Consider the following 23,430-nt stretch of genomic DNA (forward strand, 5'->3'; position numbering starts at 1 on the left):
TTGTCATCAATTATCAATCAATCAAATTGTGCATGGAAAGTGCATAATTTGTCATAATTTGTCATATTGATTTGCAATTTCCATTTGAGTTGCATCATGCCAATCTTGTCATTTATCCAATTTCTCTATAAATTGGATGATTTTCAATCAAACCTGGTCCGAATTTCTATCAAACTACCGAACTTTCGTTTCTAGTACTCTTGAGCTTTTTGCTTTCAATTGTGTGAGCACTTGTAGGTGAGATCCACAAACCCATTGAAGAGGAAAGAACAACAATGGAGCGGCATGGAAGAAGCATCCGAATTGTTATATGGTTTGCATGATATTTTCTTTTAGATGCTTTGTTTTCATACCTCTATTGAATGTGCATTGGAATTAGGTTCATTTCAATAAGTGTTCTTTTGATTGAGTTATCATGTCTTGTGTTTTGATCTACCTACTTATCTTGTTTTGATGATTCCTAATTTCTATGCTACAGTTATTAATTCCAAATAGGCGACTCTTCTCAATAGCCAATTCTTTTGCATTTGCCATATCCTCTCCAATCGACATTGCACTTGGGATCCTAATCAATACCACAACAAAAGGATGCTTGGCAGATAGGGGTTTTGCATTGGCTTTACACACACTAATTGTATTTGGTAGATTTTTTCTAAAGCCTTTTCACCAAATCTATTTTATGCTTATTAAAAAAAAAATAGTTCTTTCTTGTGTCTTTCACTTTATGTGTTAATTAGCCACTACGAATGGCATCACCGCATTTTAATCATTAATAATGAACATCCATACTCCATCCAAATCATCTATTTAGTGAGGTTTTCCATTTACACGAACTTATATTTAATCATGCTTGCTTTCCTTCAAGAATGATATATCTTTTAGGTATTCACAATTAAGTAAAAGAAAAATATAAATATTTTTTATTTGAATTTAAGAAGAGTGATTATACAAGTTACCAATTCTATTTAATTTTTAATATAATAATAGTATGCAAACAACACATAAAATGAATCAAAATCAAATGTATCTCACAAATATTTCTACAAAAATAAATATGTTAATTTAATTGGAATAAATTTTAGAACATTTCTGATCACATTTAATCTAATTAAATAATTTAAAATTTAATCTAATTTTATTTATACTATATATTCTTAACTTTATAAAATTAAAAAATACAATGATAAAAAATCTAATCATATAAACCTGTTCTTCGGGCAATGAAGTGGCCTGTCATACCTCCGAACTACCTGAGGTCTCTCATTTATACGGCTTCGCCGATTCAGCTTGGCTCATTTTCTGCTCTCAAGTGAAATCTTCTGAACTTCCGGTGAAATCTTCTGCATTGCCGCTGATTCGGTCTCCTCGTCAAGCTTTTCAGCGTTGACGGCCGGCTGTTGCATCTTCTAATTCTGCCCACCGTCTCAGCGTAATAATTAAGAAATTTTTTATTTTCCCTTTTTGTTTTGGGTTGGATTGAGAAGCATTAAACTCCTCGTCTGTATTCTGAGCAGAAGAAATGGCAGTAGAGGACGATGTTCCAAGTTCGAACCCCCTGCCTCCTCCGCCCAGGCCTCCTAACAAGAAAGATCATTATCACGCTAGCAATGGCGCGGCAAATCTATCCAATGCCGATTTCAGGCGAATTGTGCTCGAAACACCTCGCCGTGTCGACGAACATTCTAAAGAACGCCCACGAGGGTAACAAATGCCATTTATATCATCTCATTCCCCTAAACATTTCATATTTCTTTTCTTCTTTTATTGCGGGCATGTCTTGCAGGGTTTCAATGCTCTGAATTCTCGTTCTTCTGTGCAGACGGAGTAGCAGACGAGCAGATGAAGAGGATGCAGAGGGTGAAAAACAGTCTCATAAAAAGCACAAACCGAAACCTAAAGAGTAAGTTACAGAAAAAAAATCTTCACTCTTTCCTTGAAATTCTAATAATAAAACTTGCGATTTTCAGTGTTTTTTTTCCTCCTGATTAAGTTACGTTCTTTTTAGTTTTCTTTGATTTAATTAATTATTTTTTTCTATTGGACAGTCGGAAATGTGTCCACTCCTTTTGTATTAACTGACAGAAAAATCACATCAGTACATCTCACACGAGCTTGCCTGCACCAAGCATCAATTATAACTAAGTAAACTAACTACATAATAAGCCACTCGAAATCAAAGGGACCTCCTCAAAGTTATTCAAAAAGCAAAAACGAAAAACCATAACACAAAACGAAACTATCCCTTATCGACTTGAGATTGCAGGGTCATCTTGCCATGGTATTCAACCTTCATTAAAGATGGTTACTTTTCCGAACCATGTCCAAAACTCTGAACTAAGATCTGATGTTTTGGCAGAAGATTGACCAAACCTCACCACTGAATTCCCCAAAGGAAGTGACTGCTCATCTTAGTGATAACGGAAGGACAATCAATCCAAACCAGTCAAAGTAGAAGGAATGATTTTTCACCTTTCTCTGGGGACAGACAGCTGATTGGAAATTCAGAAGTCTGAACTGGTGTATTAAATTTTTAATGAAGCAGGAAACACAATTTCTGGAAAAGAATAGTCGGAATAAAGAGGCTGGGGTTTGAACTCTGAAATTGGTTGAGACTTAAGCAAGGAAAAAGGCAGCCTTACCTGGAGCAGAGCATCTGATTGGGGATGAGGGACTTGAGAAGAAGTTCTAGGCTTAAGAGAAACAAAAGTCGTGGGAGAAGAAAGAGTGTCTGGAAAAAAAATACTTGAAGGCTTAAATCTGCCCCCTTCCACTGAGAAGCCTGCTTTGAAGAATTAAGTCTTTTTGCTGCAGAAGGAGCCTTAGGACAAACATCCACCAACTGACCGATAGCATAACATGATCCACACCTAAACATATTTCTTTCAAAGTTCAATTGCTGCTTCCAGATTAAATTTACCACCTTGAGCCCAATTTCTGCTGGTAAAATTTTGGAGAGATCCATTTCCTTTAGAATCTAGGCAAAGGTGAAGAAGGAATAGACCTGGGAAATATTTGGAACCGTTAGGTTTTTTTAGGGAATTTCCAATGGAAGAGTTGCTAGAAGATAATTAAAACTGCAGAGAGAGGTTAACTAGACAAACACAAACTGGAAAAATTGAAAAGCTCTTGGTAGGTGAATTAAATTGAGGAAATTAAGCTTTCATACACACGGAAGCTTTATCCTAAGACTGGCCCAGCTTGAAGCAACCTTTCGTCATTGATGCAGACTTGAATCGAGACCCCAATGAAGGGTTGTTGATTCAAGCAGCTCACCTAAAGATCAACAGAGATTACAAGAACAGAGTAACAGAAACAAATTAAAATAATATTAAATAAAGATTCACAGATGTTTACAACAATACTGCTGCATATAGTTGTTTGACTGATAAATCCCAACACCGCCACTCAGATTGTTCAACCCACAATCTCCTACAACATAATTCATTAAACTGAAGAAATAGATAACAGATCAGAACACCCACACATACTGCTCACCCAAAACTCACACTTCATTCCACAATAATACTAATTATATGCTTGAAGGCTACAGATTTTTCTTCCAGACACCACCAAAATGGCTACCATCCTAAAGACTCTACAGCAACTATGACTCAGGGATTAAACTCTTTTCTCACAGCAAACTATCTCTCCCTACTTCTACCAAAAATTGCTTTGACTCTTATCCTACCTCAGACTAGGAGAACAGAAAACAGCAACTTCTTTTCTTTTCTTTTATAATTTTTTATCAGCCCACTGTTTCACTCTCAGCTAAAACCAAAACCATGTCCCCACTCAAACTCTTCCAAAAATAGGTTGAAATGCCTCTGAAAGCAAATAAAACATCTGTCCCTGCCTTGCATCAGCCAACAGTGCTTAAAAAAAGAGAGTTAAATATAGGTTCTGGCCCATCTAATGCCCATCTGACATCTCCACAAGTTGCTGTTTCCTAGAATAGAACTCACTATTTGTAATGCATGCTCCTTTATCACTTATTCTTAGAAGATTCACATATCACAAGGAAAAAGCTTTTGCATAGGGGCTGATGAAAAGATCTTATTCCAGGGTGGCTTACAGCTTTTTGAGATCCCCTCATTCAGATTAACCAAACCTGACCAAAAATTGTGGAACCTCCAAATCAAGGCATGCACCATAGGCTCCTCTTTGGCCTCCAGATATCCTTCCCAAACTCCAGAATCTTAATTGACTAGATTACAACTCACTATCAGAATGAAGTCCCTAAAATTGTTTGGTATTCTTTGAAAGGGTTCAATCTGCAGAAGAAATATTTCCCCTATCAACATTTGTGGAGGTAGAACAAATCTTACCACCTGGTGAGTTCATCTCACTACCGGGCACACCCATCAAGGAGCTGTTCTCTGTGCTTTGTTGGGTCTCAAAGCCGCAGCTCCACTTTCGTAGAGCTTACACTCAATATCTAGGCCAGGAGATGCATGATAACCTAGACTAAGAAGCAGAACTCATTACTGGATCATGGTAGACAAGAGGCCAATTAACAGAAGTCAGTAGCTCCCTTACACTTTAGCTGCTTCTAAACCTAGGAGGGTATTCCTTAGAGGTCTTCAACAGGACAATTAAAGAGAAATACTTGTGTTCCAAAGGGACGTGCCCTTGGCCCTTAAGCTGCTGTCCCTATCCCCAAAAGTGTTTTGGGTATGACAGGATTACAGGGAATGTCCTCTGGCTGTCCCCAAAAATTTTCAAATCTTTGAAATGTATCCAAAATGTGTTTCAGTAATTGGGAATGCCATGGGGACATTTGGCTGTCCCCGAGATGGATGGCGACGTCTGAGACATCCCTCGATCATCTCAGGGACATCGAGACTACCCAATGGCAAGACAAATTTTTATAATGTTTAACATAAATAAATTTGTGAAATAATATAAGGCTGTTAAATATATCATGGCAGCAGTATAGCAGCAATAAAATAAATCATCACATCAGTGACAGCAGCGGCAGTAGTATACCAGCACTAAAATTAATCATGACAACAGTGACAGTAGCAACTGTAGTATAACATCAATAAATATATCTATCATAGCTATTGATATAAGTTGTATAACAGATAACACTAAGAGCAATAATCTGAATTTGTGATTTCATTGTTCAAATTTTAACTTAAAACCTCAAACTTAAAAATATTCAAAATGATATTAGAGTCAGTTATTATTGTCAGTTGCAAAAGAGATTAAAGGTGCATTAGGTACGGTCTGTTATGGTGTGGTATTGTGTGAGAAGTGCAGACAAACAATTTGTTTTGGAATGTGGTTGGTATGTTGGTATGCAGGCTTCTGCAGACATTATCCAGCATCATTTTAACAGTGTCATGTTATATTCCTGCTGTTATACTTCTGTCCATTAACTTGTAGAAATTTATATATATATATAGATAGAGAGAGAGAGAGAGAGAGAGAGAGAGAGAGAGAGAGAGAGGTGCATTTGGCACAGTCTGTTACAGTATGGTATTGTGTAAGAAGTGCAGACAAACAATTTGTTTGGGAATATGGTTGGTATGCAGGCTTCTGCAGACATTATCCAGCATTGTTTTAAGAGTGTCATGTTATATTTCTGCTGTTATACTTCTGTTCATTAACTTCTTTCTCTCTCTCTCTCTATATATATATATATGTAATGTCCCCTACCTGATTAACATAATTTACCTATTTCAATATACTAAAATTGATTGAGAGACTAATCATGAGAACCAGTCATTGATATTCTTCAACTTATTAATTATTAAGAAGTGCTTATTTATCTTCGTCATTAGATAATTAAATTCATTATTCATAGTTCTTAATATAGATATCAAACCCTGCTACTACTTCAGTTTTAAGGGAGAAGGTTTATGTATGTTACCAAAGCGCTTAGAGACCAACTACAATAGGTTCCCTCAAAGTTTACAGATCCAAGCCCTTACCTATCTTGGGTCTATACCCTCAAGGCTTATGGGTCGCTGATCCCCACCCTATCTTAGGACTTAACCTATCGCTTGGATTTAGACTGCCCCTCTTTGGAACACCTCATCCCCGTCTTCATAAATACTGATAATAGCAGCAAAAATGAATAGTATATACATATTCTTCTTAATGTTTATTACCTTAAGAGTTCTTTCTGATTTACAATCTAGTATTATTATTTTTTCTAATCAAGACATATATTTTTTCCAGACATTATTATAAATATATAACTGCAGAACAGTTCTCAGAAAGAAGCCTCGATATTATAATAATTTATGAATAAAACATACCGATGGCCGCAAGATACAACAATCTGCTTATAACCACCGATCTCTATTTTCTTTCCTTATCATTCGATGCCTTCTTCCCCCTGGGAATCCTGTCCTTATAACCTTTTTCAATGGTCTTGTGTGCAAGGACGTGGCTCTTAGTCAACACCCTTTCCTTGCACCCCCTTTCGTCATCATGAGTTTCTTAATAAGCTGTTGCTAAGAATTAATGGAATTGTGCCTTTTCAAACAGCACTTCAATACTTGGGATTTATTTATTATATTATTTAATATTAATTATTATTGATTATAAATTAATATTAAATATTAAACATTGTTGATAAATTAATTTTTAGATATTGATTATATAAGAATATAAGATAGAAATTGGTTACATAAGAAATAAATTAATAAGATGAGAAATAAGATAATTGGTTATATATCAATATTTATGTAGGGATATTACAGTCCTTCCCTCCCAAAATTGCTTGTCCTCAAGCAATGATCATTCACTAAATTTTCTTAATGTAAAGGTTCCTTACTAACTCTAACTGATTTGTAATCTTAAGAAGAGTTTTCTCTCATCAATTTTAATTGTAAGAACTATGTTTAGTTGCTTCCTTGAGACAAACAAAAGTGAGAAGCATGACACACATCTATGACCTTCATATTCCCTTTGGTTACTCTTGTTATTCGTATTCTAGATTAACTAAAAATATAGAGCCAAACACAGAGCATACACATGGATATATGAAGACATAGAGCATACACGGAGTATACACGTGAATATACTCATTGTTAGACCCTTTTTATTGGCTAGAATGCATTCATTATTTTAGCCTTACCCTGCAAGATGGCAAGATCAAGTCTCTGATACCATTTATAATGTCCCCAACTAGGGATTACCTGAATTTCATCCTAAATTAGTAATTCCATAATATAGTTTATCATTTTTTCAAATTATGAGAGTGACTTAATCTATTCATTCAATAAATTTACGAATTGACGAATAAATACATGGATTAATAGCACATATATTACAAAGAGTGATAAACATGTCTTTCTACCTATAACCAATCATAGTTTAGTTTGGTAGGAAAGCCTTGAGAGGGTGCCTATAAACTGCTCAACCCAACTAAGCCCAAGAGTGCGCAGCGTCCCACTATGACAACTCACCTCTTGGCCCACAAGAGGCAGGAACGTCCCACTATGACAATTCCATCCCTTGGGGTGGCCTACTTAGCTTGGGAAAACTGGTAAACTGCAATTCCCTAACATACTTCCTCCATTCATTCCTTTGATTGATTACGAGATAAGACACGCATATATAAATAATCTAAGAAAATATAATCAAGTATATATATATATATATCAAGCCAATATAAATCTTGCTAACATCATTATCATATATCAATCTATTATCCTTATTCTAATTTGAATATATATATATATAAAATTATATTACCAATATATTTGGTAATTACCTACTATATAAGTTATTAACACCACTTCTACCTATTGTGGCTGTAAAAGTAGACAGATCTGGTCTGCCACAGTAATGAAATTAAATATGACTATCATCGTATTGCAGTCTATATTAATAGTATTATTAAATTCTGCATGATAATATTATCAGGCCTCATATATGAAGCATACTTAATGAATAAAATTTCAATGAATTAGAATTAATCTTTATCTATATTCTGATTAATTGTTCGCAATGTTTAGAGTGTGCTCAGTCCCATATCTTACCATGTTTTATTTATATTAATTTGCTGTGATTCTGTAAATCTGATTAGAGTTATTATTTTAGTGCTGTGTGTTGGTTTTTGTAGCTAGGTCGGATCCCTTCTGGGGGCCGACCTACTACACAAATATCAATTGGCCTGTAGGCCTTGATATTTGTATATCTCAGCGATTATTTCCTATATTGGTCAGGCCCTATTTGGGCGTAGCATTCATGTAATTGTAATAGGGCATGACCTATTTGATGCAACTTGCTTAAGGCAAGACCTAAGTTATAACGTGTGAATATCTATTTTGTATTATTGTAACTTGGTTCCAAATTATATGTGGCTGACCTTTGTGTATGATCCCATATAGAGGAAGGTGACTTGTAGTCACAAAGTAATACAAGTTGTAAGGAAAAATCATCTCTGATTCTGCGAGTTCCTGGAAGATCAGCGAATTTGTTATAGAGGTCAGCGAATTGGTCTCGGACATCAGTGAGCTGTCTTGATCATCAGTGAACACTCCTAGAAGATCAGCGATCAGCATTTAGTGACCAGCGATCATCATCAGAGGGCAGCGAATTTGATATAAGGCACAGCGAACCTCATATCTACTGAGAAAAGTTAGCTACATCATCTAACCTGCCCTAGAACCTGCCCTAGAACCTGCCCTACTGGTGATTGAAGATCAATTCAAGTTCAGAACAGAATCAGATAAGTCTGTTTGCTCTTGCCCTCGGGGGGCAAAATTGTAATTAATCATCTACCTTATTCTAATCAGATCTGAGATTCTTTGTTGCTGGGTTTTTCCTCCAAGAGGGAGGTTTTCCTAGGGTATAGTTGTGTTGTGTATCCTTCTTATTGTGCATTTTTGTTTTCTGCTCTTTAATTGTTAATCTGATCATTAAAAACTAACACTGTGAACATACAGTTATTAAAATTATCATTATTATGCTGTGAACGCATAGTAATACTATGAATTTAATTAAAGTTATTATCTTTATACTGTGAACATGTAGTGTAGTGGTTCATACCTGCTATCTCTCTTACGGGTAGGGAGTTACCTCTCATGCCTGTGTGAATGCCTTCCCAAGGCCATCGTACTCCCTCTTGTGTTTCTCCTTTCCTCTCGTGGCATTTCTTTTTTCCTCTCTCCTCCCTACTATGAACGTGATTGAAATCGCTCTTATGAACGTGATTGAACGTGGATTGTGCCTAACTTCTTTGAACTGCGTGTAAGGTTGATGGTTTTTGATATTAAGCACTAAGATTGGGTGACCATTGTGCATTGGATAGAGTATGCTAGAAAGGAAATTGTTTGTTGGGTCAAGTTTGCTCATTGGCATACAACAAATTGTCATGTTGCCTTCTCATCTATAAAGTGTTTTCACCTTAAAAAAGTTGTGGGCTTGTCGAATACGAAGACTACTGCAAAATTGTAGCCACATGGCATCATGCAATTTGTTATGCACCCATGGACCTACTGTATATGATTGTCAATGGACCGTTGAACCAATAGGAATCAACCAAGTACATGCCACCTATCCATGTGTTCATATTGAAAAGCCAAGCAGCCATTGATAAGATATGTTGAGGTCCCATCATTTGCATCACCTTAGAGACGCATGGCATGATGTAGTTAGTCAATGTGCACCCATCCCACCTAAGTTGTCCATGCCCTTACTTGTGGTCTAGTGAAAAGCCACCACATATGTCATATCAATAGTTTGATTGCTAGCACCATTAATACTATAGTTAAACATTATGTAGCTTGAAGGAGATTGAACAATTGTCAATGAGCAAGGCTAGGATCTAACGATTAGATTTCAATGGGCCAAATGAAGTTGAATGAAATAATTGCCTACTAGGGTTGTCTCAGCCACTACAATAAGAATTAGACATGTAGCCTTAGAGTACAATCCTTATCGATATAGCACCAAGTTCTCGTGTAGACCTATCTCATCATTACATTGATGCCCCTAGATGGGATTAATAAAGTAATTAATGTTATATTAATGGTCATTTAGGAATATTTAGTCTATTAGGTAGTTTCGAATTTCTTAGTTAGTTGTTTTAGTTCTTTTAGAATGTTTCTATTTTCTTTCTTCATTATTTCTCTATATAGGAGACTTCGTCTCCATTTGAAATCATTCAATTAATCAATAGTGAAATATCATTACATGGTATCAAAGCGGGGAACATTTTTTTGACGAATTTTTAAAATTCGTGGCCTCCTTACCTAGAATTTTTTCCAGAAGTTTTTTAATTGATTTTTTTTAATGAAAAAATCATTGTTTTTTTTGTTACCTGAAATTTTCAGAAGTTTGATTTTTTACAAAAATTCTGGGTGGATTCTCCCACATGGGGTTTCTGTTGTAGAATCGAGGGTTTTGGAGGCGTCATTTCTTTTTGTCTCTACGTCTCTGCAAATCGCGTGGTGATTTTTTTTGTCGAGGTCGAGTGTGTGTTTCTTGTGCATGGGTTTGTCGAAATCATGTCATTTCTTCTCTTCTAAGTTGTGATGGACACGTGCAAAGTGTTTCTAGGCACGCGTGAAGTTTGTTATTCATGGGTTTTCTTTTTTAGTGGTTGTGTCAGGACGTGAACGCTGTTTGAAATCGCTGTCTTCTGCATGAAGGGTTTTTGCTCGTGTTTGCACTGTGTGTTGCCTCTAGTTTTCTCGATGACACAATTGCTTTTTGCCTACGTTTTTACGTGCGATTGGAGCATTTCCGCCCTCGTCTGGTTTTGTCGAAGTGTTTTTTAGACCTGCGATGGTTGTCTGTAGTCTTTGTGGACGCGTCTGTGTTTTCTTGCGCCAATGTGTATTTGCTCACGTCGGATCTGGTTGCTGCGTGAAGGGTTTTTTTCTGGCAGTCTGCGCGACATTTTTTTCTTTTTTACTGCGCGATTAGGTTTTTGGGGGGGGGGCATCTTTCTGTTTGTGGGTTTTCTGATTTCTCAGTCTGTGATTGATTATTCAGTGCAACCTTTGTTTTTGTGCCCCTCTTTGAGCGTCAAGGGTTTTTGAAAATCTGCTGTCAATGCTATTCCTTCTGCGAGAATGATTTGTTTTGTGATTTGGGTTTTGTGTGATTTTCTCCCAAAAATCGTAATTTTTTTGTAAAAGGGTATTTACCATTTTTCCTCAAAAAAATGAAGTTTTGTATTCTAAGCAATTTTGTTTTGGGATTTGTGCCAGATTGGTTTGACTGATTTCAACCTGAAAATCAGATTTTTTGACATTTGTACAAGCTGCTCGTTGAAGGTTTTTACTGATTTTTGACAGAAAAATCACTCTTTTGAAGCTCGTGTTTGCCTCGTTTTTTGTGCATAAGAAAACAAGAGGGATGACGTCGTTGACCAACATCATGTTGCAGGGCAATCAGCGGTTCAACGATAGGAACTACAATACCTGGAAGCAGAGGATGCTCTGAATTTTTTATTATTGGTGTCTTGATCAGATTGTCCTGGGTAAGTATTCTTGTCCCATAGTGGCAGGTAAAGACTGGGACAGGTTTGATGAACATAACCGAGAAGCGGTTATGTTGCTGAAACTATTGGTCACCAATGATTTGCTTCTAGAGGTGCCATCTGGCAAGACTACTGCAGAGATTTGGGCGCACCTAAAAAGTTTCCATGAAATGTTAGTTAAAAGGCGAGCTTTCTTTTTGAAGAACATGTTGTTTTCCCTTATGATGGATGGATGAGAAGATGTCTTTGCAGGAGTATCTTATGAAGATCAAGGATATACATGATCAACTGGTGGCCATTGGTCGCAAGATGGAAGAGGAGGACATGGTGGTGATTACTTTGAGGAGTCTACCATGCTTCTACGAACACTTTATTGAGACGCTCAACATTACTTGCACTAATGTTGACTTGAACTTTGATGAGTTGTGCAATAAGCTATTGCAGCAAGCTAGGTGGAGACAGTAGCTTGGTAGCAACAGTGACATGGTCAATGCGGAACAGGTGTTTACTGCCAAGGATAAAGGCAAAGGCGAGCTCACTCAGTAGAAAGGACAATGCACATCTAAGGAAGGTTCCAAGAAGAATATCACTTGTCACTATTGTGGGAAGTTTGGTCATATCCAGAGGTTCTGTAGAAAGCGGTTGGTTGATCAGAAGTCCAACCAGGGAGAGTCTTAGCAGCAGGCTCATGTTGCAGAGCATTTTGAGGAGAAATCGGCCTTCTATGCCTTTTGAAAGTTTTGTCTTCTATCAGGGTAGCTAGTAAAATGACCATTAAGGGAGGGTAATAAAGTAATTAATGTTATATTAATGGTCATTTAGGAATATTTAGTCTATTAGGTAGTTTCGAATTTCTTAGTTAGTTGTTTTAGTTCTTTTAGAATGTTTCTATTTTCTTTCTTCGTTATTTCTCTATATAAGGAGACTTCATCTCCATTTGTAATCATTCAATTAATCAATAGTGAAATATCATTACCAGGGATATTAGCTTGCTTCACAAAATTTTAAAAGCAAAACTTAAACCCAAGCAGTTTCTGATCACTGTGATCCCTATGTGGGCAAGGTGAGAGCATACGGTAGCTGAGATGTGAATAATTAGCAATAAATTTCACTTAGTGGTCACAAGCCACATAGTTTACAATTCATATGAAATTGGAAGATAGAACACTTACTCTTGTGGTAGGCCATCCAAAGCAAGTCTGCAACTATTAAATCAAGATGTAATGGGCACCCCCAGTTTGGCACTAAATTTATGTCCTTTTTACTTAGTGTAATTTTGTCAAACAGTTGGCTTGCAGGCTGACTACTGGATTTTTTGGTTCTTGATTTGCAATAGGATAAATTGGATAAATTGATATTTATTGTAAAGCTTTCAAAGTTTATTCAATATAAAAACAACCAGACATATCAAATACCAAAAACAAGAAGATTAATGCTGATGGTATTTATTTAATTCCAACCCCAAGCATACAAATCAGATCTGAAGAATATTACAGACCATATGATAATAAACAAATTCAAACCTGAACTCCACAAGTATAGAACCTGCTGAAAACACTGTTCACACACTGTAGCTGCACTATTCACGGCACTGTTCACATTACTGTTCACGTTACTGTTCATGGCACTGTTCACAGCACTGTTCACGCACTGCTCACAGCAACTCATATATCTTCACTATCACCTTCAAACTGCTCCAAAATCTTCTTAAATCTGCCTTGTGAAAATCTAATGAACCCAGTGTGTTCCTAAATGAAAAAACCATAAATTCCCCTGACTGTATCTCACAACAGCGAGAAGAATGTTAACCAAGAGGGATTTCGTCCTCCAAGCCCAACGAATCAGATTTCTCAAGAAATCCAACAACAAGATATTAAATCTTCTCCAAGCATACCCCAAAGAGAGCTTTCAACCTCAATTTATATCTTCTTCCTGGATGCAAACACTTCATTTCCTAAATGTGGGATAATACATTTTATAATAAAATATTATTTCCCACAATGTACACATTAAAGGGAACTTTTAATATTTTAAACATTACTTTATATTCCCAACCTTATAATATAACGATAAAGTTAAATATTTAATTTAACTTTACACTTTATCGTTAAATATTAAAACATTGTTGATAATCCCTTTAAATCATTGTTGCCTTCAAATATTTTTTTACTGATAATTATGCCAACTAGGGAAACACTAGAAATTTCAAGTCACTGTTTGGAGACTAACTTACTATAAATAGTAAGTGTCTAGAAACCCTGTCAGAGCAGCACCGATTGGCCTGAAACTGAAAACACCTAGGCCAAAACACCTCAGGATCCCACCAATGTCCTTGTTAGCCTTCGGGACCGTGTCAGAATAGGCTAATGACACCCCATATCATGTTGCGCTAAAAAGGGGACATTACACACAAGATAAGGAAATGCTGATATTGGTGGCTACGCCATCCATTCTCCATTACAATGTTAGTGCTGATATTAATGAGAAATTTGGTGGTGAACCTTCTAGTATCCACTTACAATATTAATGCAAATATTTCTGGTGGCTATGCGTTACAGATCATAGTTGAAAATCTCGGACTCGCCTCAGACTCGGCAAACCAAAATTTTGGACTCGGACTCGGACTCGTGAAAGACTCGCGAAAGACTCGGCAAAAAAAAAAAACCGTAGTTTTACAAAAAAACATAAAGAAATTAATGCATTTAGAGAACATGAGTGCCATAATTGAAACATTACACATGTCATATGATCTACAAAGTACAAACACGCAATATTTGAAATTTCATCATTCATGGCAGCATATTCAAGTTTCAAGTTTCAACTCTAAAATGTATAATACTATAATGGCAGCATAAGTATATAAATGTTCACAAAATTACATATAATGATATGTCCAAGTCCAACTGCAAATGTGAAAAACAGCAATGTGAATGAACAAACCAAAGAGAAGACTACATCTTCCTCTTTGTATTTTTCCTAATATAGCTCAATTTTTCAGGCCTTGAGCTAGAAGTAGTAGCAGTGGGTGTTGTGGTATCTAAATGGTGAGATGATTCTTCTTCAAAGTCACAGTCCTCATCATCATCCTCATCTTCGTCCTCATCTTCATCCAATCTTGCTCCTTCTGCATCTTGTGCTGCTCCTCTCTCTATTTCTGCAATTTCTTCTTCGGTAAGGAGGACATCATCACCATCATTTTGTTCATTCATGGTCCAATCACCATATGGATCAATTTCATCCAAGTCAATGGCCTCATGTGAAACACCCTCCACCTGTCTAACTCGAAGGCGAAGGTTGTACCGAACAAATACTAGATCATTGAGCCGCTTTTGTGACAATCTATTTCTCTTCTTTGTGTGAATGCTTTCAAAGACACTCCAATTTCGTTCACACCCAGAAGCACTGCATGGCTGAGACAAAACACGGATAGCTATCTTTTGAAGATTAGGCGTGCCGGCACCATAATTCTCCCACCATAAATCTACAAAAAACATTTAGAAATATTAGAATTGAGAAAAAAATGTAACAGTCAAGTTTGTAGGTTTTTTCTTGCACTATTGAACTAAGTTACTAAATGTTTTACCTGGTTGTTGTTTTCCTCTCCTATCAATTGCTAGTTGTGATGAGAAGAGTCTCCCCTCTGCACTTTTGTAGATCTTGAACAATGGAATGAACATTTCCAAATTCAGAAATAGATACTAGATAGTCAAAGTGTCAAACTCAAATTCAATAATGAACATTTCCGAATTCATAAATAAAGATAGAGCAATTGCAAATGTCAAATCTCACCTCCAACTCATCAAGAACCTTGTCTCTCAACTCAGGATCAGGTGTCATCTTATCAATGCATGTAATAACACCTGCCATGACCTCCTCATCAGCCCTAAATGAATCAGAGAAGTAGAATTTCGGGTTCAAAAAGTAGGCGAAGGCATGTATCGGTTGGTGGAGTTGGTTTGTCCACCTACGATCAATGATGCGCCAAAAGATTTCACATTTTCTTGCATTTCCACGATAGTAATGTGAAATGGCCTCTTTGGCCCTATCCATGGCCTCATAAATGAAACCCATTGGCATGCCCTCTCCATCCACCATACGAAGAACCCTCACCAAAGGTTCTGTCACCTAAAAAAATAAAAACAAATTTTAAATTAATACAAAATCAACCCCTAAAAAATAAAATCAGCAAATAGACAAGATTGTATAAACTTTACTTTTGTGTTTGTTACTTACCGCAGTCAACTCCTCTCCACTTTTATTGAACCCATCATCAAAAACAATGGTCACAATCTTCTCTGCTTCAGGTCTTTTGGAGTATGCAGACCCCAACCAAGCATCTGACACAAACATCTGCTTAAGATGAGGAATGGCACTAAGAATGCTCTGCAAAGTGATGAAGTGGCTAGCAAATCGTGTCACTCCAGGTCGCACAAGGTCCTTGCCATTTGTGTATTTTCTCATCAAAGCAAGCACCCAAGTATGGTTGTAGATGAATTTGGTGACACTTTTTGCATCTTCAACCACCTTCTTCACCCATCCAATCTTCCCAATGTCCTCTAGCACCAAGTCCAAGCAATGTGCAGCACAAGGACTCCATGTAATCGAAGGATGCCTCTGCATAAGCATTCTACCTGCAGATACATATGCAGCTGCGTTGTCCGTGATAATTTGGACAACATTCTCAACTCCAACTTCTCGAACCACACCATCCAATAGATTACACAAAGTCTCTGCATTTTTTATTTCATTTGAGGCATCAACAGACTTTATGAATACCATTGCACCATTTGAAGCCACCAAGAAGTTGAGAAGAGTCCTATTCCGTCCATTTGTCCATCCATCAGATAAAATGCTGCATCCTTTTCTCTTCCAATACCTTTTCTGATCATCAACCACACCTTCTGTATTTTTCACAGCTTTCTCTAGCAATGGCCCACTGAAGTCATGACCTGTTGGGGCCTTAAACCCCTTACCCGCCACTGTACATGCATTAACAAAACTTTCCCAATACACATTGTTTGCTGCATTGAAAGATAGATTATTGTAAAACCAAAAGTTTGAAGCTGCTATCCGTGCTTGTTCATGCTTCTCTTTATTCCATCTTGTACCTTCAAGTGAAGGTTGTGCACCTGGAACATTGTGTGGTACAAAAAAATTAGGGTCTGATCTAACAGGAGTGCCACTAGCCTCACCCTCATTGTCACCAAAAGATGAAAGTGACAGACGACCCCGACTATGACCAATGGGACCCGAAGTGGACAATGTGGGATTCATTGCAGCTGCTATGGCTTCTCTTGCTTTTTGCCTTTCTTCCTTATGCATATCATTCTCAGCAAGAATGGCCTTCATCTCTCTAATAATTTCAGGAGTTGATTTGGGGCATGCCTCCACACCATATCCAGGTATTTGTGCAAGGTGGTATTTTAATCTATTGATTCCATCAGTCATCCATCTTGTGCATTCGGTGCAAGTGACCTCCCCCTTTTTGCTTCCTGCAATCCCATATTTCCAAGCTTTATCTCTTTGTCTTCCTGACCTTGGGGTTGCCCTTGGAGTTGAACTTGCCATTGCTGATTTAACATGAAAAAAAAAAATCAGCAGGGTTTTATGGAAAATCAACAAAAAAAATGACAATGAATCATTTGGGAAAAATAGCATTCAAAAACAAGAAAAAAAAAAGAGGAAATAACTTAGGAAAGAAAATAGAAAAAAATTTGGCAGCATATCCCCTTGTTTTTCAAGATTTTTTTCAGTTTCAAAACAATGAAATGATTCAAATGAAAAAAAAAAAGAAAGAGAAAAATCCTTACCTAGATCTCTCTTGCTGATTTTTCCTTCTTCCCTCTACTCCTCCAAACCCTTCTAACCTGCTCCAGCAAAAAAAAACCCAAATTGAAGTCAAAAAATGAAAAAAAAAAGTGGTTTTAACCCCCACGGGCGCGTTTTTTCTGGGCCCGCGAGTCCCTGTGAAAGACTCGCGAGTCCGAGCGAAAGACTCGCGCGAGTCTTTGCGAAAGACTCGCGAGTCTTTCGCAGGGACTCGCCTGGACTCGCCACGCGAGTCCTAGGCGAGTCGACTCGGCTCGCCAAAGGACTCGCGAGTCCGAGGCGAGTCAAAGAGTTTTAAAACTATGTTACAGATTGAAACAACTCCATTATAAACTGGCTGTAAACCAACCAGTATTACATATTTAAACATTATATATGAATACTGAAGTATCCTACAATATCTCTTTATTTTAACAGCAGCTAACTCCATTGACAATAATAATAATAATAACCAAAATATCAAATCCAACAGCCTTGAGTAATCTGAGTTCAAAGAACATGGTGAAAACATAATACCCAATATTGTACGGCTGTCTTGGAGCGATAGCAGAGATCTGAAGGTGCTATTTAAACTGTATGGCCAAATTAAGTGATAATATGGCTGCATGTAGATGAAAAATAAACTGAAACAACAGCAACCAATCATAAATTGCAACCATTTAGCCAATGTTAATGCTGCACGACCTGATTTCTGGCTGTAGTTTGTGCCCGAACTGATTGTGACTTCTTTGAAGATGTATGATAGGCATACAATGACTATGGCGCTAAAAAATTGTTGCAGCTCTTCTCAAATGCCAATTGCTCTATAATACTATATTATATTATTAATGCCTGACCTACTGAGTATGGCCTGAAACTGGAACTGTATGGCCACAATTCTGTCTTTAAAAACAACAATGAGAATGGTATGGGGAGATAATAAACTATTATGGTACACTTTGGATACACACAATTACATTACCAGTAATAAAATGAAGCAGTTGAAAATAACAGCAAAATATATTAGATAATCAGCTGCAAATATCACAATGCCATCCCTTAACTTTGTACAGCTTGCACAATAGAAGCAAATAGGTACTGCAAGTAATGATGCAATGCCCCACCTAGAAATTAAGGCATTACGTTGCAAACAATATGAGGAAAATATTTGTAACCATGGCAAGTATTGTAATTCCATGCATCTAAGGAAAATGAGTCATGAGTTGTGAAGAATATTATTTGGAAGATGTAAAAGCATAGCTATAGTCAGATTTGAAAACAGAATTATAGGGATGGTGACAAACATAATTATGTTAAAGGTCATCATCATGGACATGGAGGTCATGGGTATGACTGATGGTATGGTGATTCCGATGGTTTTTGATGATTCTGAAGATAAGGATGATTGGAAAGGAATGTTCTACTTGTATGAAAATGTAGGATACAAGATTGAGAGTGAGGTCACAGGTGGTAGCATGATCTGCATTCACCAATCAATGTTTTGGAGTGAATTCTTTCATTGGTGGCATAAGTGCTGAAGAAGATTGCAGCCTTTCCTTCTGCTAGACTAAAGAGGTTGCAGCTTCATACCCATCCTATCTCAGCCTGCACAATCATATAATCCCAACCTTACGCTATATCCTGGATTGAAGAATTTGAGCAGTTTCCTTAAAGAAGTCGATTAAGATTAATTGGGAAGTGATTACCAAAGGTCTGAAATAATGATTACAACAAACATAAGGCCGCAGTTAATTATGAGGTATGCCCCTTGCAAGGGCAATGGTTTGGATGAAGGGTTGTGACCCTTTCATCATAAAGATATAAATAAGAGAGTCATTTGTTAAAGCATGGAATAGGAACGAGAATATAACAAAAACTCAGATCATTAACAAAGGATCGATCAAAAGGATCGTCCATTGAATCAAGAAATAAAGATTTGATTTGGATAATAAGGTAGTAAGAAATCGAATTATTGTTTACTGCTATATCCAATAAATAAATTAAATACAGGAAATAATAATATAGATAACAATGCATACCAGATACAGGAGAAAAATATATCTTTATTCGTGCATGAAATTATCACAGAGAAGACTAGAGATGGCTGGCCAAGGATTACAATGGATTTGACTCTATCATACTACCTTCCTTGACGTACACAATATATTTAAAGGACTCGACGGTTGTGTTGACGTGTATTTTGTACACCATCATACACAGAATAAAATACCAATAGGCATCTTATCCTCTCTTGAGAAAATAGTCTCTAACTGCTGAAGATTCGCATAAAGGATCAGTTAGGTAGACTCCAAGGTTCTTTTAGTAGGGTCTCTACGTGTGGACAAGCTTCCAGCGGTATGATGTGATTTGCTGTTTCCTCCAAGGGGCCTTACGTATTCCGAAAGCTAAAGATTTGCTAAACTAAGAAACTTTTCAAAAATAACAAAAGAGTAGGGTTTGAAAGAGGTCTAATCTAGTCTAACCCTATGAATGACTTAGTATGGACAAGACTTGGCGAGATTCAACCAACTTCAATTTTGCCATAAGATAACAACTCAATTGAAATTAGTGCGATCTTCTAAGGTAATAAAATGATATTCAATGCATCAAAGATCATGGACACTACCACAAAGGTACATATCCAAGATACAATAATGATTGAAGATTAAGGGTTCAAGGTATTCTCCAGTCGACCACGCAAGGCGTTCCTACAATCAGCAAGAAGCTAGTGGTTTGGATTACGAATCCTACCAAAAATCAAGTCTCACACTATGTCCTTCAAATTAACAAGCTACTTTGATTGAGCATGATTCAAGTAAATTGAACAACCATGAAGATAACCAAGAAAGTTGCAACGAAACACCATAACTTCAATATTTCATTGATTTCCAAATCATCATATACAACAATTTGCTTGAATTTCTCTCTTCAAAACTCAATCTTGCTACAAAATAAAATTGCTTCTAACTCTAATCTCTCTTCTCTATTACATCAACTACTGACTATTACACTATTAACTATTACCAAATGAAATGAAAAATGGGGGTATAAATAGCATCCCCAATTACAATGAAAGGTCCAGATTGAAAGTAGATCAACGGTCAAGATCATGACACCTAAACCCTATTTAGGGTTTGTTACAAATGGCCTCCTTTTTACTGAACAATATTAAATACATAGCCAAATATTAAATTTGGCACAAAAACCTAGGAGACATAAACCAATGACAAATAAGATGCCATGTCATCTATAACAACCTTTCATCTAGAATCTTATTCCCTTTCCAATGTTCTTTTTTGGCATATGCAATGAATCTTGTCACGATTCCTTCGATTTCTGCAATTGGAATCTCGGGAAGATTCTTCATACTCTCTTTTAAGTGGATGACCTGATCGAATGCATCTAGAAGAGCTGCGTCCCAAGTAGATTCAAGTTCCTTTGTTCTTTCAATCAGGAGCATGGTGGCAAACATTTGATCATATTGCTCATCTGTAACATTTGCGTCCTTGCAAAAGATGACTTTGATTCTATCCTCTAGCTCCTGCATATCCACATCTGTCTCGACCTCGATCCTTCTGCCAAGAATGGTACGAAGTACCTCAAATACTCTGTCCTGGATCGGATTGATCACCTCTTCAACTCGGCCACATCTAACACTGATGTCTTCAAAGAAAACACTCTTCATATGGAGTAAGGTTGACCAATGAAACAAACTGTGAGATTCTCCCTCCAAGATCTTCTCCTGCGCTAAAATCTTCCTTGAAGTATGTCTAATAACTTTCAAGACAGGAATGATGACATCTTTGGTATGGGCAAATGCAGCTACTGTTATCATCAAATTGTGGATTATCTCAAGAACTTGGATAGCTTGATGAATAATCTTCATCATCCTTGTTACAAACTCTATGGCCACTGTATGAGATCTATCCATCCAATTACTTGTACGTTGGACCATGTTCCTGAATCTCTCTGCCTCACTGATTGATTGAAGTGGAAGTGCTTGCACTGGTGATCTAGCTGGATCCTGACGTCCCAGAGGTTCATTGATGTGACTGAAATACGTCCTCCATGCACCTCTCTCTCTCTCAAGCTTTCTATTCTTCTCCATTTCTTCTCTAAGCTTGTCTTTCAATGCTTCAAATGAGTCGGTAGCATCATCTAAAGTCTGCTCCTAGCTCAAAAGTCTGTATATCATATTCTTCTGCTAGGATCTCACCTTCATATTTGTCTGCTGCCGGTGTAGCTATCTGCAATTTCCTGGATCCAGTCTCATCTCGAATCATCTTGGACATCTTGGTAGCCTTTCTCTTCTCTGTTACTTCGTGTGAACGTCCAACAAGGCTCTCTAAATCAATTGCATTGTCCTCGTCCTCTGATACGATCACCTTGGTTAATCTTTCCTTCAACCAATCTGGGATAATTGATCTTGTTTCTTGAACTTGAATCTCTTTATGCACTATTTCTTCTTGTCTGGGAGGAGATGTCATTTCGTTGTCTTCTTCTAACTCATAGTCCTGGAGAGATCCATCTGGTGACCCTTGCTGTGCCTGTCCTCCTTCCTGCCTGTCGTTCTGTACCATAGACTCCATGGATTCTTCCACTTGAATTGTTCTCTTCTCTGGTCTAGAAGATGTACCGGATGAACGATCTCTGTTAGCCTCTTGTTTCTTCTTGGAAGATTCTCTCTTTCCAGGTCTCTCTTTCCTCTTCGAACCTCTTGGATGGAGATTGCCCTCACTGGCACATCGAAGGTCTCCTTCACCTGAATTTCTAGGATTAGGATTGCCTTCACTCACACTAGCTCCACCTTCGGCTGGTTTCTCTTCCAAAGTGAAAGTCATAGCTATGCCTTGTTCTCTCAATTTTTTGATGTTGTATGTCAACCCATCTGCGAGTACAAGACAAGACTGGTGCCATCAAAGTATCTAAATCCACGACCTCGGGCTCATTCCAATCTAACCTTATTGTTTTGCTTTCTTGATCATAGGAAGACTGGATATGTCTGCCACTGTCCTGAGCTTGGTCGGCCACTCTGTAAATCCTGCATTTCCTGATGAAATCCAAAGGTAATCTAGAATGCATTTTCCGTTTCACTTCAAGATCATCTAAGAGATTCATCATAAAATCTTCAATTTGATACTCATGTCTAAACTTCCTGCCAACTATCTCCTCTAAATGTCCATGTGGATCAAAGCTTTCTCTCAGAGCAAAAGATGAAAAAGAATACAAGGCTAACTCCTTCTCTGCGTCATCCATGGCTAAAGCATTAGGACATACCTCAACCGAATTACCCAAAATGATAGGTACTGGAACTCCATTCTGATGTCTGTGTCTGAATGCCTTCACATATGCTGCCAACTGTCTTGTTACTTCAAGTAACACAATTCTATCTGTCGGATATCTCGGCAACATGTATGGAGGTAAAGGACATCCATGCACCCTAATATAAGTGAACTTGGGAAACTGAATGAACCAAGCACCGTACCTCTTTATGAATTCCTGGGCATCCTGAGATAACCTGTTGTGAATTCCTCCTTGCAACGTCCTTGTGATGTTCATCGTGAAAGTATCATTAACCAACCTATAGTTGCTCCCTGGCGGATGATGCAAGTAGGCATAGGAATCACAAGCTCTGACCTCGCTGGGTCCTCTTCCAATCACTCCTCTGTGAGGTAGTCCTGCGTACTCAACACTCCTAATCAAGGCATAGATGACGTAAGAACTCATGTGGAAGGACTTAGTAGCCTTGAGTCTCCTCAACTGTATGTCCAAGCAATGACTAATAATCCTAGCCCAATGTATGGTACCTTTTCCCTGAACGATCACCTGGATGAAGTAAAACATCCACTTCTCAAAATAGAAGGCATGAGGGGCTCCTGTAACTCGGTTGAGCATGGTAATCAAATCTCTGTACTCCTCTTGGAAATCAATCCTGTGCGGTGTGTTCGGGACCTTGCTCAGACGGGGACGGCTCTTAAGTAGCCAGTTCTTATTGATAATGCTTAGACAAGCATCTGGATCATCTTCGTACATTGATCTGGCTCCTTCTGTGCTCTTGTATATCATGTCCCTGTGCTCTGGAAGATGGAAAGCTTCACTTATAGCTTCCTCTGAAAGGTACGCCAAAATGTTTCCCTCTTTGGACATGATCGTTCTGGACTGTGGATCATAAT

At 37.5% G+C, this 23,430-nt stretch overlaps 2 protein-coding genes across 2 annotated transcripts in view; one reads left to right on the forward strand and one right to left on the reverse strand.

The window, feature by feature from the left end:
• The first annotated feature begins 1,206 nt into the window (after nt 1-1,206).
• LOC131065112 (suppressor of mec-8 and unc-52 protein homolog 2) overlaps nt 1,207-23,430 on the forward strand; it is a 47,974-nt gene continuing 25,750 nt past the window's right edge. The window contains exons 1-3 of the mRNA XM_057999525.2: nt 1,207-1,429; nt 1,515-1,701; nt 1,820-1,900. Coding sequence (XP_057855508.2) covers nt 1,520-1,701; nt 1,820-1,900 — 263 coding nt within the window. The 5' untranslated portion in view covers nt 1,207-1,429; nt 1,515-1,519. The remainder of the gene's footprint in view (nt 1,430-1,514; nt 1,702-1,819; nt 1,901-23,430) is intronic.
• On the reverse strand, nt 14,204-15,212 carry LOC131859886 (uncharacterized). Its single transcript, XM_059214131.1, has 2 exons — nt 15,033-15,212; nt 14,204-14,930 (listed from the first exon to the last, which is right to left on the reverse strand). The coding sequence occupies exons 1-2, from the start codon at nt 15,124-15,126 to the stop codon at nt 14,401-14,403; spliced, it is 624 nt and encodes a 207-aa protein (XP_059070114.1). The 5' UTR covers nt 15,127-15,212; the 3' UTR covers nt 14,204-14,400.

The sequence above is a fragment of the Cryptomeria japonica genome, chromosome 11 (genome assembly GCF_030272615.1).
Source record: "Cryptomeria japonica chromosome 11, Sugi_1.0, whole genome shotgun sequence".
NCBI classification, from domain to species: domain Eukaryota; kingdom Viridiplantae; phylum Streptophyta; class Pinopsida; order Cupressales; family Cupressaceae; genus Cryptomeria; species Cryptomeria japonica.